We start from the raw sequence: 19,388 nt of genomic DNA, 5'->3' as shown, positions 1-19,388 counted from the left end.
AGTACATGTAGCCTATATAGTTAAGACTAACATTCACCCTAAGTAATGCTTTGTAGTTGGTTTCAGGCTGGCAAAACTGTAATAGATATAGGGGTGTTTATTGTTCGTAAGAAAGTAGTATTAACCAGGCAAATTATTGTTCAAATGCAGGATCGATGCGCTGTTAGTTACAAAACTGCCTCTGCAATGTCTCTGCTCCATCTCTCTCACTCTTTGGCAGCTTAGCATCACCTCAAGTCCTCCTCCGTAGCTCACTTGATCAAATCCTTGAACGTAAACAGTTTAGCTGAAAAGCACTTTAAAACCAAGACTACAAGTAGCAACAACAACAATTTCCATAACTTCTAAGGAGTTCTCGGCTTTCTAAATGTTAAGTGGGAATTAAGTTTTGTAATTTGTGTATCTTGCTCTGTTTGTTTATCTTAATCTGCATTGGTAGCGGGTGTATTAGGCGGCATTTTGAAGCTGGAATTTATTACTGTGCTGTCTTTAGTTACAAATTATCAATTCTATTTATTAGCGGTATTGGCCGATACGGGTAGATAACAATCTTTTATCGGTATCAGCCAAGAAAATCTTATCTGTGCACCCCTACAGTAAACTTATTGACTATAACTGTGCCCAACAACCCTCTCCCCAATACACTACACTCACCACAGGTTTCCCGAAATACAAATATAGGTGAGTTAGTCAAAGTAGAGTCTGATCGTGTTCTTGATTGCGTTTTACTTTAATTATTCAGTAAGTTCATCTGGAATATCCTCATCTTCTGTTAATGACTTGTTCTTGACAGTGGTCAAGTCTTTTTCGGTAGTCCAGTGTTCAAAAGCAGTCTCAAAATTAGGGGTGTAATGATTAATCGAATATCGATGCAGCGCGATCTTTTACAAAACAATCAGATACACAATCCATGGCTACAGCAAAAACATGCCAAAGGATGTTTTCATTTGTAATCCGCCACATGTACTGATCAGCAAATCAAAAAAAAAGGATTAGTTCCATTATCCAATGGTTGTACGTACATTGTAAGTGAGTGCATCCCATTATGCAATGTGTAGCACAGCGGCTTCCGGAGTTTGAGAGCGCCTCAAAGCTCGGTGAAAGTGAAACTCAGGAACCTGAAACTGCAAGGCCCTCCGTGCATTCTAGTGTGGACATATTTCGGGTTTCCTGTCACTAAAGAAAACAGCTTGAAGAAACTGTGGCTGTTTCAGCAAGTCAAAAGTGTGTGTTATTTGAAAACGCATTAACATTTAAAGTCTGTATGTCACCTATTTCACATTACAATCTGATTTATATTTTAAACTACACTATAATAGTGTTCTAAAAATATATATCATTTATACTTTTGTGCTGTAACTAAGAAATTTACAAGGGAACCATAATGCATACATATGTCTATGGCATAAACAAAACGATCATACATACAGGCCTATTTCGCGATGGTTAAACAGTGTCAAAAATACATTTCACCTCAGATAGGCGCAAGGGAATGCATTGCATGAAACAAAATACTGTATCCGTGAAAGTAAAATCAATGAGTGTGTCTGTGCACAATGCAGTGATCACTTCGGAACACAGAGACTAAAGCTTTTGATTTCTGGCCGGTAGAATATGTTTTCTGTTTTGTAAGACAGTGGTTCACAAACACACGCAGACCTTTTACAAAGACAGCTGTTCACGAAGACAATGAAGTGACCACTGATTCATTTTTCCCCTGACAACAACGGAACCATTTAGAAACTGAAATGTCGTAGGTCACGTGGTTTGGCAGCCATATTGGATTTTGCGGAGGTTGTTAATGTCTGAATATGAAAAAAAAAGTTACTGCAGTTATACATGTTAAGGGATAGTCCAGCATTAACTGTTGTTCATAAGAAGCTGATACAGTAAAAATGTAAAATCATCAAAAAACAAACCTCTTCTCGGAAAGTGCTTATTCGATTGAAACAAATTGCTGTACATGATCTGAGTATGGTTGGCTTTTACGCTTGTTCAGTGGAAGTTGCTATGGTAAAAAAACATGGCGGCCACGTTGGATGACATCATCAACATACAAAACTGGCTTACAAAAACCTTTGTCTCTGAAATGACTAGTCCGATTGAACCAAAAATTGGCACACATGATCCTAGTGTGGTTGCTACAATAAAAAACATAGCGGCCACGTTGGATGACATCAACTTACAAATAGTAATAACTCCTTGTAGAGTGCAGATAGGGCCATGGTTACTATGGAACACATAGTAACCCTTGTGTGCTTTATAAAAAAAGTTTGCCTGTGACCTTTGACTTTTCCTAAAGGTCAAATGTAAAACTGGATAATAACTCCTTAGAATGCAGATAGGGTCATGGTTACTATGGAAGACATGTATGCTGTAAAAGCCATTGCCTCTGACCTCTCCTTAAGGTCAAATGTAAAACTGGATAACTCCTTAGAGTGCAGATAGGGTCATTGTTACTATGTAACACATATAGGAACCCATCTATGCTGTATCAAAAAATATTACCCGTGACCTCTGACCTCCCCAAAAGGTCAAATGTAAAACTGAATAATAACTCCTTAGAGAATGCAGATAGGGTCATGGTTACTGAAGAACACCCCTTGGACTTTTCCACATTTTATTGTGTTACAACATGGAATCAAAATGGATTTAATTAGGAGTTTTTGCCACTGATCAACACAAAAAAAGTCCATAATGTCAAATTGAAAAATAAAATCTACAAATTGTTCTAAATTAATTACAAATACAAAACAGAAAATAATTGATTGCATAAGTATTCACCCCCTTGAGTCAATATTTGGTAGAGGCAGCAATTACAGCCATGAGTCTATCTGGATAAGTCTCTACCAGCTTTGCACATCTGGACACTGCAATTTTCTGGACATTGCAAAATTGCTCAAGCTCCGTCAAGTTGGATGGGGACCTATTCTCAATTGGATTGAGGTCCGGGCTTTGACTGGGTCACTCCAGGACATTGACCTTTTTGTGTTTAAGCCACTCCATTGTGGCTTTGGCTGTATGTTTGGGGTCATTGTCCTGCTGGAAAATGAATCTTCTCCCAAGTCCCAGGTCTCTTGCAGACTTCAGCAGGTTTTCCTCCAGGATTTCTCTGTACTTTGCTGCATGCATTTTGCCCTCTATCTTCACGAGCTTTCCAGGCCCTGATGCAGAGAAGCATCCCCATAGCTTGATGCTGCCAGGATGATGTGCGGTGTTAGGCTTGTGCCAAACATAGTGCTTAGCGTTGAGGCCAAAAAGCTCTATTTTGGTCTCATCAGACCATAGAATCTTCTTCCACTTGGTCTCTGAGTCTCCCACGTGCCTTCTGGCAAACTCTAGCCGAGATTATTTCAACAATGGCTTTCTTTTTGCCACTCTCCCATAAAGGCCAGTTTTGTGAAGCACCCAGGCTATTGTTGCCATATGCACAGTGTCTCCCAGCTCAGCTGTGGAAGACTGTAACTCCTTTAGAGTTGCCATAGGCCTCTTGGTGGCCTCCCTGACTGACTAGTGCCCTTCTTGCCCCGATACTCAGTTTTTGAGGACGGCCTGTTCTAGACAGATTCACAGTTGTGCTATATTCTCTCAATTTCTTAATAATGGACTTTACTGTGCTCCGGGGGATATTCAATACCTTGGAAATGTTCTTATATCCTACCCCTGATTGGTGCTTTTGAAGAACCTTCTTCCGGATTTGCTTTGAATGTTCCTTCGTCTTCATGATGTAGTTTTTGTTAGGAAATGTACTAACCAACTGTGGGACCTCCCAGAGACAGGTGTATTTAACCTGAAATCATGTGAAACACCTTCATTGCACACTCCATTCGACTAATTATGTGACTTATAAAGACAATTGGTTGCACCAGAGCTAATTTAGGTGTGTCATAGCAAAGGGGGTGAATACTTATGCAATCAATTATTTTCTGTTTTATATTTGTAATTAATTTAGAACAATTTGTAGATTTTATTTTTCACTTTGACATTATGGACTTTTTTTATTGATCAGTGGCAAAAACTCCTAATTTAAATCCATTTTGATTCCATGTTGTAACACAATAAAATGTGCAAATGTCCAAGGGGGGTGAATACTTTTGAGAGCCACTGTATTGCTCTATAAAAAATGTCATTGCATGTGACCTCTGACCTCTCCTTAAGGTCAAATGAAAAGCTACCTTATAACTACTCACGTTTTTTTGCTAAGCAGTTAGCAGATTCTGATTGTACATGTACAGTGGTCACTGTGGCACCTCTTAAGAGAACACTGCCTGCCACCTTGCCTGTACCCAGTGCTGTGTTTTGATAGTATTTCGTACTGCCATTTCAAACCAAACAGCTTCCTGTTTGCAGCTGACTTACCTGTAACGTAGCTGCATGCTCTTCTGTTTGTACTGTTCTTGGCTCCACATCCTCTTCATTATCCTCGCTGAGTGATAAGTTAGCATCACTGTCCCTGGTATCGAAATCCTCCGAACCAACTTCACTCCCGTTGCTCATTATAGAAAGACCTTGTACGTTGCCATGTTTAGCTTTCGCTAAAAACTATATAAACTATAACTAAACAACTAAAATTTAAACACTGTGTGTGTATGTACATTCCACAGTACTAGCACTGCTTTAGAGAATGAAACCTGAAACGCTAGACTGAGAAACCGATCATAGAATAGAATGGGAAACTTGACATATGCAGGTACGGCATGGTACTGTAAGTGGGTTTTCATTTGACGTGCGTGCATACGTCATGGTGTTAAAGTGGTTAACGTTAGTTTGTCTGTTACTTTATTATTATAGTTTCTTACCATACACATACTTATTCAGTTCATGTCATATGTTGACGCACGTGCATCACGACAAGTAATACATATTTATTTACTGATTCATATTGTGTCTGGTGGTCAACTCTGTCTTGGAGAACACTTTGCTTTCTTCCCGAAGGGGGGTTCTCTTAGCTAGGGACTGTACTACAGTGACCAAAGACAGGAAGCAGTTGCAAGCAGTAGTAATGAAGAAAAAGGCAAACGAAAAATACATTCTTCTAATTAGAATGGGAGATGAAGTACTCATAGCTTGTTTGAGACGGCAAGATATAGTGTGTGTGTGTGAAAAAGCTACTGGGCAAAAAAATGCATGCATGCAGATGTACAGATTAAGAATCTTTGCTTAAGACAGACATGGCGCTGCTGTTATTGGAATTCAGAAAAAGATGAAGATGAAACTAAAACTGCCTGGCTTTGTTTCTGAGGGTGTTTTTAATGGCCAGCTTGAGTCACTGTTGACTGACTCCTGTACCTGCCAGATTAGATTTTTATCTGTGATGTACATGCATTTGTTTAATTATTTGTCTGTTTTCTTTCATGTTTTGTGCACTTTGTCATGCTGTAACATTGTTTCCCTCTTAGCCAGGTCGTCACTGCAAATGAGAATTTGTTCTCAGTTGACCTACCTGGTTAAATAAAGGTTTAAATAAATAAATAAATAAAATGAAGGCAACAAACACTGCTTATTTGTCACGGGAACGGTCTACTGTTAGTATATATTTAGGGTGCGTTTGTAAACTCAATCTGACGCTCTGAAAGAGTGTCCGAGAAATCTCTTCGGAGTGCTTCAGAGCATGAATTATCTATAGTTTTCGAACGACCTAAAACAGTTTAATACTGATAGTACTATTATTAACTATGATCATTATGCAGTTGTGCCGTTTTAATGGCTTTTTCTTAGACCGCTATAACCGATATAAACTCTTGAGATTGAGTTTACGAATGCACCCTAAGCATAAAGAAGTGTCAGTATTCAGCATATCTATACACGGACAGAGATTGTTTAAACTATGATATAGCATTTAAATGTTCATAAAAATGTACCAAAATGCACATCCCTGGAGTTTTAGCCTTTGTGTCAACAACTGATCAATTAGTATCTAATTAATGGATTTGACACAATTTTGGGCATGTGTGTTTCAGGAACGCAAGAACAGAAAAGCTAGTACGACCTCTGACCATTGCACATAAACCTGTGAAACTTTGCTGTATAGTAATACCCTATGGAAAGTAATGCCCAGAGTTGCATGAAGATGATTGGTCACATGGATGGTGACCAATCGATACACGTACATTTCACGACAAAATTAGGAAGTCGTAAAGTTGCTTGCAACTCTAGTTGTCGTAATAATTATCAAATAAACTGTGTGGCCCAAAAGAAAATAAACTTGAGCACGGCCTTCATATTGCTGACTTAATAAAAACAATAACGTCAGAGTACTATAAACCAGTACATTGCGTACTCAAGATTTCTGATGCAGAAATCAAGGAGAGAATCCACTCGTCCAGCTTTTTTAGGTAAGCTTTCGATTTTTCAATTTTATCTTTAAGGTAATGTTAATATGCACATTACTGGGTAAGGGTGTCTGCCAAGAAATAATAATAATAATTATGTGCAGTTCACAAGGAGGTTAGGCCTATTTAATTTCACTAAATCGGGGAAAGCATAAGTGTGTATTTCATGAATGAAGTTGAAGAGCTGTACGTGACCATGCAAGTCATCTCGGACCTGTAATATAAACAGTGCTTTATTATTGAAGTGGATGGGAAGCGGTAAAACACTATTTGCAAGATATAAATGGTTCAACAAACCAAATATAGAAAAAAAATATATATATAATTTTTTTTTTTTTTTTTTAAATGAACTGCTAGCCGGGGTTAACTGTATACAAGAACAACATACAGAATTGCCGGCCTGCAGACAAGGGGGCGTGTCGCTCGCATTCCTATGCCAGCGTGGTTATTTTCTCTTGTTGGAGGTTCAAAACAGTTCAGAATCGGGCCTCAAACCACTTAATCTTCCTCCCCACAATTTATTTCATTACACACCACACTCCTGCTGTCTTTACAGTAATTAAATGATCACTTTAACAGTCTGAAGCCTTGTATAGCTCTCCTGTTCCTGGTGTGTGTTCCCCTAGTGATGTCACGTCAACTTCGTGCATCATAGGTGCGTTGTCGGTATTTTCCGGAATTATTGATAGTTTTATGTCAGTGCTCTAAAATTGATCATGGAGATTAATTTCTTGCTCATTGTGAAAGTAAACCAAGTATGACCCCAAAGCCAAAAAATGATTTTCTATGTAAGATATGGACTTTAAATGCCAGATCCTACCCTTTACTTACACATAAAGTGCACTATAACCGATTCCCATTTAATCAATGCCAAACTTATTCCCACATGAAACATAATTGCAGATTTCCAAAATTCTGAATAGGTTTGCAGAGATATTCAAGCAAAATTGTGCCAGTAGACCGTGCTATTAGTGTATGTTAATATAAATGCCTCCCTGACCAACTGCAGGTCTAGTTACACAAGCTTGTGCTAATGGGATTATAATATTAGTTGGATTGTCCAGCCCCTGCTGTGTTTGGTTAAAAACCTTATTTTATTTATTTATTTTTTCCACTGTGTGTTTTCACCTGGAACTACTAACGGTAATAAAGCCCCGATTCCGACATTTCAAACTCAGTAAATCATAGTGAGGCGAACCCTTCTTTTTGTCTTGGAAGAGTGAGAAAGCAGTTCATTTAGACTGCCACATGGCTGTGACTGCCCGAGCAAGACGTGCATTATGTCTGAATAACATTTTCAGTTATTTGCTCCACCTATGGTAGCCCAACATGTGTGAATCCATGATTTTGAATGATTTTACTATTTTGGTATTTCATTATTTAAACATGTTGCTGAATAGGAAAAGTGTGACCTGTTGTAGTCCGATCAGTACTAATACATGACAAACTTTCTGAATCCAAGAGGAGGAGCAATCTAGAAAAGTTGTTGCTGTTTATCAAATTGCTTTTTTTCTTTTTTTGTTATAGGCAGGCTTAATTGAAGCAAATGGAGAGCTCAAGCTTTTTATAGACCAAAATCTTAGTCCTGGTAAAGGTAAGTTGTTGGCTTTATGTATTTTATTTGTTTAACAGATTGGCTTATCTGCCTATAGACTACGATTGCCATTCAATACTTTAGTGAGGCTGTATTTGTGCTAATTCAGGGGAGACCCGTGCTGGAACACTGAAAATGTAAGTGCATTGTGAGTTCCTATAATGTGTGGATGTGTGTTTTATTAACCACTCCAATATATCTATTCAACTCAAACAGCGAAGATTGCATGTCATATTCTTCACACCACATGAGAAGAACATCGCTCAAAATACATACCGTTTGTTATGGTTGTAATAGCAATAGTACAAGCTGTATAAAAATTGCTGAAAATTATAAATACCCCCAAAAATGCAATGCAGCACTCTCCCAGTATTCAGGCGTACAGCAGATGATCAATCTAGCAAAAAGGTTAAATTGCCACCTGTGCTGTTTATTTTGTATATAGCAATGTACACTTCAGAAACAAAAATTAGGTGAAAACTCAGATCAATGCACTGTGCCGTCTGATTCATTTCACATTTGTACATACATGAATCATTTTATATATATATATATATATATATATATATATATATACAGTGCCTTGCAAAAGTATTCAGACCCCTGACCAATTCTCTCATATTACTGAATTACAAATGGTACATTGAAATTTCGTTCTGTTTGATATTTTATTTTAAAACACTGAAAATCAAAATCAATTATTGTAAGGTGACATTGGTTTTATGTTGGGAAATATTTAAGAAAAAATAAAAAACTGAAATAGCTTGCTTGCATAAGTATTCAACCCCTGTGCTGTGGAAGCTCCCAGTTTACACCGATGAAAGAAATTGCCCTAACGAGGACACAGTTACCTTACCATTGGCCTCCACCTGTGAACCACTGAAGTTGCTGTCACATTTTCTGGATAAACACCCCACTGTTGAAGGATCATTGGTCAGGCTGTGAATCTGAAGGAAAATGAAGACCAAAGAGCATTCTACAGAAGTTAGAGATAAAGTAATACAAATGCATAGATTAGGGAAAGGGTACAAAATAATGTCCAAGTGTTTGGATATCCCAGTGAGCACAGTTGGATCAATAATCAGGAAGTGGAAGCTGCATCACACCACCCAGGCACTGCCAAGAAAAGGCCGTCCCTCAAAACTCAGCGCTCAAACAAGGAGACTTGTTTGAGAAGCCACAGGGAGGCCAACAATCACTTTGAAGGAGCTACAGAGTTCAGTGGCTGGGAGTGGAGTAATGGTGCACCAGTCAATCATATCAAGAGCTCTTCATAATACTGGCCTGTATGGGAGGGTGGCAAGAAAGAAGCCGTTACTCAAAAAGTACCATCTGAAAGCACGTCTGGAGTTTGCCAGAAAGCATGAGAGTGACCCAGCTGCAATGTGGGAAAAGGTTTTGTGGTCAGATGAGACCAAGATAGAGCTTTTTGGCCAAAACTCAAAGCGCTATGTGTGGCGCAAACCTAACACTGCCCATGCCTCAAGACACACCATCCCTACAGTGAAGTATGGTGGTGGCAGCATCATGCTGTGGGGATGCTTCTCATCAGCAGGGACTTGGCATCTTGTTAAAATTGAAGGAAGAATGGATGGAGCAAAATACAGGGAAATACTGCAAGAGAACCTGCTTCAGTCCGCTAAAAAACTGAAGCTTGGGAGGAAATTCACCTTTCAGCAGGACAATGATCCCAAGCACAAGGCCAAAGCAACACTGGAGTGGCTCAAGAACAAAAAGGTGAATGTCCTACAGTGGCCCAGTCAAAGTCCTGATCTCAATCCCATTGAGAATCTGTGGCACTATTTGAAAATTGCGGTCCACAAGCGTCGTCCAACCAACCTGAACAACCTGGAGCAAATCTGCCAAGAAGAATGGAACAAAATCACTCCGACACTATGTACCAGCTTTGCACACACTTGCCCCAAAAGACTTAAAGCTGTTATTGCAGCGAAAGGTGGCTCTACCAAATATTAATGTGTGGGGGTTGAATACTTATGCAAGCAAGATATTTCAGTTTTTTATTTTTTCTTAAAAATACTTCCCAACATAACCAATGTCACCTTACAAAAATTGATTTTGAGTGTCAGTGTTTTAAAATAAAACATCAAACAGAACGAAATTTCAATGTACCATTTGTAATTCAGTAATATGAGAGAATTGGTCAGGGATCTGAATACTTTTGCAAGGCACTGTGTGTGTGTGTGTGTGTATATATATTGTGTGTGTATATATATATATATATATATATATATATATTTATTTATTTATTTTTATTATATATATATATATATATATATATATATAGGGTTTATTATTTTGTGGTACAGGCAATTTGCCCTTCTACAACACGGCTACATTTCGGTCACGACTAGTATTTCGTTGTGCCTGAAACTTTGGCAGGAAGTTGTTTTCCTCAGTTACTGATCTTCTTCAAAGCGTTAAAAAAAGCGTTATTTAATGCAGTCCTGTGGTTTAAATAAGTAACTTTAATATGCAAGAACCTTGACTATTGCATAGACATCCATGCTTGTAGGAAACCATTATGATTCCCTGCTAGGGATGCATTTTCAATTGTGATGACGCTCCTGTCTGGACAGACTTCATCACAAAATAACAAGAGTATTGGAGTCTGGGGGTAAAGGAAGGCGTCTACATAATGGATATAGGTCATATTAATTTAAAATTAGAGCCATCAGAAAAATAATGCATTGTGTACAGGCATGCTTGTTTTTATGGAAGATTTTCCAAATGGATTGCCAGTGTTTCCATGGAAACCATGATATTTTCATTGTTGACTCAGCCCAGGGTAGAGAATAACTTGCTTCATAGGAGAATTCCGCTTAACCCAGATCAGCCTTTATCTTGAGGTTTAGCTATTAGTTCAAGACCCAAACTTAAGTTATTTAGCACGCATGAGGAACCTGGTGACATGTATATCTGGGGGTCTCTCTGCTGTCATTGGACGATCCGGTAGCAGTTAACTTGTATCGGGGAGTACTTGCATGGTTAGTGAGCATTTAAAACATTTCTCACTTTTTTTGATTTAACACGTGCATGTTACATCTGTGCCAATTTTTATTTTACCTTTTGACCCATCGTTAGAAGTGGTATTTATAGTATCTTTGGCGATCTTGGCCACCACAACCTCCGTTTGTTAGTCCATGTGAGCATGCATGGGATGACCTCGATCGCAATATCATTTTTTGCGACTACTTGAGGACTGGGGTCACGGTCCTGCAAGACACCTTGAAGCCTATCATTACGACAAAGGGCAAGTTAATGAGTGTGTGGCCAGTGATTTGTATTCTTACCTTCTGAGGATATATACTCTGAAAATGAGAGAACGTGAAAGAATTCAAAAACAGCAAACGGCTCTATATTCAAGGAGAATCAGGGTCCAACAGGATACTCATCAATAACTAGAAATACTTAAGAAGAAAAGTAATTGATAAACTGAATATTTTAATAATTGGCTACAATGTTTCAGCTTCCGCCTTCAGATAGCATGGAAGAAATAGCTAGGTAGACTGATGTTGTGCTGCCTTACAGATGAATGTTCTAAGAACACTGAGAATTCCGAGGTGGAGTTCCTATCCTGAAAGGATGCGTTGTCTTCCAGGTTCAGTCCATGGGGAAATAGTCTTAAGTCTGTGAATCCAGAAGTTTCCCTTTTATCTAACATGTTAGGATTGTACCCGCCTTCTATCAGCAAGGCAATAGTTTTGAGAGTTTTAAGTGCTTTGCAACAGGCTGGTCCAGCTTTTTGGTAATTATGGCAGATGTGGGATTTCTGAAACAAGTCCACTGGTCGTTGGTGGTCTTACCCAAATACTGTTTCTCGCAGTCAGGATGTTTGCACAGTTTTGAGTTGTTTTCTGACCACCTGAGCTGTCTACAGATCGTGATCGTGTGGGGTGGAGGTACTAGTATCTGAAGTCAATTATAGGAAAGGGCCAGGTATAATTGACAACGGTTTGATTTTCTGTTGTCTTAGAAATCCCTGGCCCAATCACAGAAACAAAGAATAAATTTAAACTGAAATAGCAAAGCCCCTGCAACCACTTAGACAATTAACAGGTTTAACGATGTTTTAATAAAGACTCGTCGGCTCAAATGAAATGTTTGATTTTATTAGTGTTTTTTTGAGCCCCTGAAAAATAAGCGTTGAGGAGCAAACATTGCTATTTATTAATATGGTTTGTTCTACCTTGTGAAGCTGTTTCAATTTTGCATTGGTAGCAAGTAATTAACAAATTGTTACCTGATTTTGATGACTCAACACTAGGTGGCAGTGTTTCTTTGAGTAGAAGCATGTGCAGTAGGTGTGTGCTGGGTACCACGTAAAAACGAGTTGATTTAAAGGTACTATAGCAGATCTAACATTTTCTTTCTTTGTAGCTAATAAAGTACTGCCTGGTCATATTAGTGATGGACATATTAACCAAACCCTCTGACCTGTGACTTAATCAAATTTAGATTAGAGTATGTGAAAGAGCATGGCATTTTTTAAATTTTTTTATGAACAGTGGCCACTAGCATCTAATAAAAAATTTACTTGAGGTTCATCCAAATGTAACTAAACATCAGTACAGCAGCCATCCCTATTTTATATATATATATTTTATATATAGTTGGGATTGAATCTATTTTTAGCTGTTTGTCATTTTTGCTCTTTTTTAAAAAAAAATTTTGCAAAAGCATATTTAGCTATTCATTTTAATTTACAATTACATTTTTGTTTGTTTCCAGGGGGGGCAACCTCTGGCTAAAGCAACATAAAACTAATTGCCTCTCTGTTTAGCTGTGTTTGTTCAAATTGGATTAGAGACAATTAACCTCAATAAGGGCTTTACTTTGCCCTGACCATTATTTTTACAAAACAGAGTTTATTTCTAATATGTCGTGTTCAATTTAACTTAATTATGATTACTTTTCCCTGGTTGGTTGGCTAATTTGATTTTTCCTGTTGTTCCTCTGGTCTTAGTAATAGCCGCATGTATCCGTCTCTGTCTTTTTAAAATGCTTGGTTCGTAGCTCTGTATAAAATGGAAACTGCTTGGATGGATGGCACAAAATGCATAAGCCGTATAGCTGGATACACACTGTTGCACTTTTGAAACCTGCCGAAGAAGCTAGTAAGGTCAGCCTGTTTTTAACTAGAGCTAAAGGATTTGGTCTTGATGCTGCAAATGCAAAAAGACAAACCATTCAGAACTGGTTATTGGGCTTAACCCAACATTTAGATAAGTGGATAATTCAAGCTCACATTTGAGTTGTGGTTTTTTTGAAAGGATGTGGTGTGTTGGAAGCGTTTTGTCTAAAAGGACCTTCCTTCCAGATGTCATTTGCATGGTTCCCCCACAAACACATTGTTTCAGTTGTCTTGTGTAGACACAAGGCAAAGCTGCTGTATACTGTAATATATTTCTTTATTTATTCCTCCAGGTGTGTTATCATTAGTGGCTGTTCATCCGACTACTCTAACAATGGGAAAACAGCTCCTGCCAAAAACACTTGGACCCTCCAACGTTAACATTACGCCACACATGGTAAGGATACCTATTCTTAAAAAGCGGGTGTTTTGTGACCCATGAAGTTTAGGTATCCAACAATGGGAAGAGGATGCCCCAAGTTAAGGTAAAAATGGCTAATCTGAAATAAAAAGATTAAAGGGAATTTGGATGAGCTAGTCGTTTTACTTAAATTTTAACCAAATACAGCTGTGCAGTGGTTGTAAAACAAATCATTCAGTGGAATTGCCTATAAGTCTATAAAGATCTGTCTAGCCTCAACAGCCTGTGTTAAAATGACAGGGATGAGTGTTTTGTGCTTGTATGCTTGCTGTAGTATCAGGTGGATAAACAACCAATGTGACCTGCATTGCAGTTGTAAGGTGCCTGTAGATTTATACCCAGAATGTTCTGTTTTATGAAATGCAACGAGGTGTGGCATTCTAGAATATGGAATATTAAGGAGTAGACGAGAACAAATACCAAATGTGGTAAACCAGTCGCACATCTGGTATATATGTACTCAAAAGAAACTAAGTTAAAATGTAACCGGTATTACTGTTGAGAACTGAAAGGCTTTGTGGATAAGATGGACACTCAGTCACAGCCTGTAGTCATTTTACAGAGCCTTGAGGTTCCTCATGGTCTTTGACTAGTAATTTAGCAAGCTGGAGGAGGTATACTAGCCTTTTAGAGTTGCACTCTGACTGCCTCTGGATTAATCCAAGGAGGTCACCTGGTGCTTAATGCTGATGAAAGAAATCCTCCTGTCAGCAAATAGGGTCAGGGTAAGCAGTACCATCATCCAATTAATGTAGTTTTATTGTGCACGAGTGAAAGAACGGCACACTACACACACACCTGAGCTTAGTGCTGTGGTTCTGAAATGTAAAGTCGTTTTAAGGAGCTCATTTTTAAAGTTTTGAGTATTGCAAATGGTATTTAACAGGTTTGAAATCAGTTTACTGTTAAATGTTGAACCAGATTAAGTAAAGGTTGCAACTCTTCCAGTGAAATGGGGGTGACTTGCAGTGGAGGGGAAAATGTAGACAACTTGTATTACATATTTAATAAAATATAACCACTTGAACATGTGAGAAGAAAAATGGTTTTGCTGGCATGTGAGTCTACAGCTAGAGGCTTAAGAACTTTGAGGAAAGACTGCTTCTCACATGACCTCTTAATATTTACACAAATCAATAGGCCAGAAAAAAAAAAGCGTACCTAGCCTGCAAGCATTTAGTCATTGCTGCCTGAGGCCCTGCTGATTTTTCAAAATGAACTGTCCTATCTCTACCCATTTTAAAGGGATTTTGAATAAGGTTTGAGGCTTAAATTATTATGCCACAAATATTAACTGTTTCACAGTTAACCATTGGTGTTTTACAGGTCATCAGCACCCCGCAGAGATCCGCAGGGACGAATGCAGTCTTGCTTGGTAGTCCTCACACACCAAGTACACAATTCATCACACAGAGCCAGGTGGCAGACTCTTCCCCCTGGTCCACAGGGTAAGTGAAGTGGTCCTGGGTTCGGCTTGTGAGCAGTCGTGTGAGGATTATTGTCACTTCCCATTTGAAACGGCCTAGGGATATAAAGAAATAAATCGGCAAAATTAAAATAAAAAAAATGCAAAGTCACATTTAAAAAGATCTAATTATATGGTACAAACACATATTCAGCTCCAAAGTTGCTGTAACTGTGGCTTGAAATGCTTTAACAACCATTGGCTGAGAGTCTGAAGGTTGTGCAGGTGTATTTGCTTCCTAAAGTTATAATCCTAAAAATGCCATTTAATTTCGTAGGGCAGTACTCCCAAATAACTCATTAAAAGTCTTCTTAAAAATCACGTTGGTTCATTAAGGAACATCTTTTAAAAAGAAAAAGGAGCATGCTAATTTCCCTACTAAAAATCCAGCTCCTTGGTATGGCCAGTGCTCCAAGCAGTGACCGTTTTGGTCGCCATGGCAACCTGTGTTCTCGTTGGGCAACTGAATATTAATTTAGATGACTACAGGCGACCACCTTTGTGCTGGAAAGTTTGTTATAGATATTTAACATCTACAATTTTGTTATTCACAATATAATTTGGAGCATCCGTGTAACACGTGGTGAATGTGGACCTGCGGTCATGCAAGGGGGCTGTAGCACATGCCCGGTTGACTTTTTTTTTTTTTTTTTATTAGTTTTGTAACCCGATAACTCATTATCAAACTTAAATTCAAATGGCTTATTCAGTCTTTTTAAATGTGACTTGTCATTGCGGGGGTGTTTTGAGGCACACAGATTGGTTTATTAAATCTTTCCAGAACCACCGTCATATCACTGACTCATTTTGTATTTGATTTCTAAGAGTGCACCTCAAAAAGTTGGAAATTGAGCTCCTGAGAAACTGAATCAGACACAAGTCATTTAGCAATTTTGTGTTTTCCATTCTGAGTTGCTTCACCATTCTGTTAAATAATTGTGCATGTCTTGAATATTGCTCCTGTACATGTGTTCATAATTAATCTAGAGCTGCTGTTGAATTAATGTGTAGGAGTGCTGTCAATTCAGTTTGACAGTTATTTTATTAACATTAGTTTGTTACTTGTATTATTTTAGTTGCTTTTCTCTTATTCTATTAATTTCATACATTGATGCACATGCGTCATGACAAGTAGTAAATATTTATTTATTGATTCATATTGTCTGGTCGACCTAAGTCTTAAGGAACTCTTTGGCTAAGAAAGCTTTGCTTGCTTCCCGAGGGGTGTTCTCTTAGCTGGAGACTACTGTAAAATAATTATGGAAATTAACATCTGCTGTCGGTCACAGCAGTGCAGGGGCTAGGTGTGCCTATTCTTGACTGGAAATTCGTGTATTGCACAAAATACAAACATTTCTACATAAGCTTGTATTCAGCAGAAAATGAGGGGAATGGGAATGGTACTTGGTTCAAAATGATTAATCCTTCCTTGATAGATTAGCAGACTGAACTGCTTTGCAGTAGTACTACAAATCGATCTTTCTACACCTGCTGTAGTGGGACAAAGTTGCTTGTATATTTACTTGACAGATCATACCATACACAAGCTACAGCAAGTTTCGTTCGACTCTGCAATGGCTCTGCTTCCAGTTTTAATACAACAATGTCAACAATTTTAACTCTGATATTTTTGTATTGGTCCTGTATAATGTGGATGATGCATAAGAAGGATTGAAAGTAAAATTCACTAGCAGAGGTTTTCTACTGTAGCGCCAACAATGAAAAGTAAACTTGAAGTTTTTTTTTTCCTTTTTAAATAACTACTTTCTCAAGGGCATTGCTGTGCATTTACATAGTATTTCAATTTTTGCTTCGTTTTATAAACGCATTAAGACAAATCTAAGGTAGATGATTTAACATGAGAGAATAACACACCTTTTAACAATAAGTATGTGTTATTTAAGTGCAGTGCAATAAGGCAACCATTTTATTTTTTAGGTGACCATGTAGTAAAATAAATAGGAGCCTGCAGGCTCCAAAAATAAATGGCCTACTTGGAGCACTGACTAAAGCCCACATTATCCTATTTATTAAATGCTGCTTGCATTCAGCAGGCCCCTAGTTGCAGCTTGTGTGAATCAAGTGTACATTAAACCCTTGAAGATCAAGTGAAGGACAGTTTGTCATGAATGTTTAAAGCAAGCCCAAGTTTTCCACTTTGTAAATCAATCATTATCTTCAGATAAGACTTCTGAAACCTATGTGTGTTCTTTCCAAAAGTCACAAGGTTGAACAGCCCAACTGAAGTGGTTATAAACGCAATGATGCATCGTGGTAGAAGGTGCATAACATACATACATACATACAGCTATGGCCAAAATGTTTGCATCACCTAGAATTTTAAAAAAAAAAAAGCATGAACATCATTTTAGATTCTAACAATTTAATCAAAAAATCCAAAATGATATTGCAAATGTCTACCGTAAGCCATAATAGTACAGTATTTAATGTTAGATTTCGAAATGTCACAATTTTCAATTCAGTTTTTCGTCAGTTATGTGGAAAACTGCAAAGCGGTATGATATTTAATATGTTAATGTAAGAATAACTAATTTTGCTTTATAATAATCTTACGTTCACGTATTGAATATCCTCCCGCTTTGTGGAAAACTTGTACTTGCTTTAACATCCAAGGCATGCTGTTTTTCACTTGATCTTCAAGGGATTATGTGACTTTATGAAGCAAAATGAGTTAATTATATAGGGTAATGCAAAACTTTTGACCACAGCTGTATGTAAGTAAATAAATCTAGGTACTGTGACTAACCTCTACGCATTTTTCGTATCCGCTACGCATTCTGAGTTGGTAATACGCGGGTACGCTTTTATCAGAGATGATACGCAATAATACGTAATCCATATTTCGCTTGAGAAAGTGTTGCATCTAACGTCAGGGTCGGCTTTAGGGCAAAGCAAGATAGATTAACCAATCAGGTTTTGAGTTTAGTTACGTGATAGAATAACCAATCAGCTTTTGAGTTTAGTTGCCGATCTAACCTCCGTTTTTTAAAAAAAAAAAAAGGTTATCGTGGGTTGACTGACAAATTCCCACCACCCAGTTTCTTTGTATAATCACTGACATTCTACTGTAGCCTATCAGGCTTTGTTGAGCTGACTCGCTTGTGTTTCAACTGCCAGGTTCAGACACACTGGAGGGAGTGCGAAGTACTGTGAGGAAATTATTTATTTCAAACTGGCTACGGTACCTTTTGGTTTTTTTAATTAATGCATTAGTTCTGTCCAGAACAAAAGAATCGGGCATTACTGTAATGTTACCGCGCTAGGCATTTTGGTCATCTTCCACAGTAATGCTGACTGTGAAAGAGTGTTCAGCTTGGTGACCAAAAACAAAACCCAACACAGAGCCAGCCTGAGCTCAAACATGCTAAGTTCACTGGTAACGCACAAAGTCATGATGTCAGCAAAGCAGCAAGTGTGTCGCACACAAACCTTTAGTGACACCTTGCTCAGGAAAGCCAAGTCAGCCACCTATGAAGCTAAACATTCAAGATCTGAAAGTGCAGTTTGACCTGTTGGATTCATTTCTGTTCCAAACAACTCACTTTGTGGATAGCTATTACATTTGGTGCTGAGTCGGTTTATTTCCTTTTTTGAAAGTGCTTTGTTTCTCTGTTTTAGAAGCTCATATATTTCAATTTGTTATGTTTTGACAGTAAATAAAATACAAACATACTACAAAAATGGCTATTTTCTGTACTTTAAATAATTTTCAGTTGGTATAAATTTAAAAGGTTTAATCTATACTAAGGTAAACAATTAAATTTAAACTGAAACAATCATAGCTAATCTTTTTTTATTATTTTTACTGAAAAAATCATACTCAAAACTCACCACCTACTCAAAAAAAAGTCAAGGTTGGCAGGTCTGACATTTGAATAATGTAGTAAGAATCCTACCTATGTATTTGAGTGGGTTGTGTTTGATTTGAAGTTGAAAATGAAGGCTCATAATCCTGAATGTTGTCCTGTTTTAGTAAGCGGAATAAGAAAGGAGAGAAGAATGGCAAAGGGCTGAGGCATTTCTCCATGAAGGTGTGCGAGAAGGTTCAAAGGAAAGGAACGACCTCTTATAACGAGGTCGCCGATGAACTGGTGGCAGAGTTCAGTACCCCAGATAACCACATTTCACCCAATGATTCAGTAAGTACTGTTGAGCAATGGAGGCTTAATCTTGTGAAGAAACATGTAAGTTTTGCCCTTCGCTGCAGACACTGCTTGTCTATAGCTTGTGGAAGTAGTGCACATTACTTAAAGGTTGAAGTGTGGAACTTCTGTTTTAAGTTTGATCCTATGGGTATTGTTATAGAGCTTACAAAGCAACCTGAGATGGGTGTAACATCAGTTTATCTGAAGTGTCACAGAACCCCCTTCAGTGTTTACAAGAAACGCATTGCCATGCTGTAC

General features: G+C 38.0%; 1 protein-coding gene across 6 annotated transcripts in view; it reads left to right on the top strand.

The window, feature by feature from the left end:
* LOC117405225 (transcription factor Dp-1-like) overlaps window positions 1-19,388 on the top strand; it is a 37,839-nt gene that overhangs the window by 10,328 nt on the left and 8,123 nt on the right. For 3 of the 6 annotated variants that reach the window (XM_034008104.3, XM_034008103.3, XM_059030498.1), the window contains 4 exons: window positions 7,860-7,926; window positions 13,372-13,475; window positions 14,805-14,947; window positions 18,959-19,124. In XM_034008104.3, coding sequence (XP_033863995.1) covers window positions 7,860-7,926; window positions 13,372-13,475; window positions 14,805-14,947; window positions 18,959-19,124 — 480 coding nt within the window. The remainder of the gene's footprint in view (window positions 1-7,859; window positions 7,927-13,371; window positions 13,476-14,804; window positions 14,948-18,958; window positions 19,125-19,388) is intronic. The other 3 variants (XM_034008105.3, XM_059030500.1, XM_059030499.1) reach the window with 3 other exon arrangements.

This window comes from Acipenser ruthenus, chromosome 9 (genome assembly GCF_902713425.1).
Source record: "Acipenser ruthenus chromosome 9, fAciRut3.2 maternal haplotype, whole genome shotgun sequence".
In the NCBI taxonomy this organism is placed as follows: domain Eukaryota; kingdom Metazoa; phylum Chordata; class Actinopteri; order Acipenseriformes; family Acipenseridae; genus Acipenser; species Acipenser ruthenus.
The sequence above is the reverse complement of the archived record's forward strand: the minus strand, read 5'-3'. Positions and strand labels throughout refer to the sequence as shown.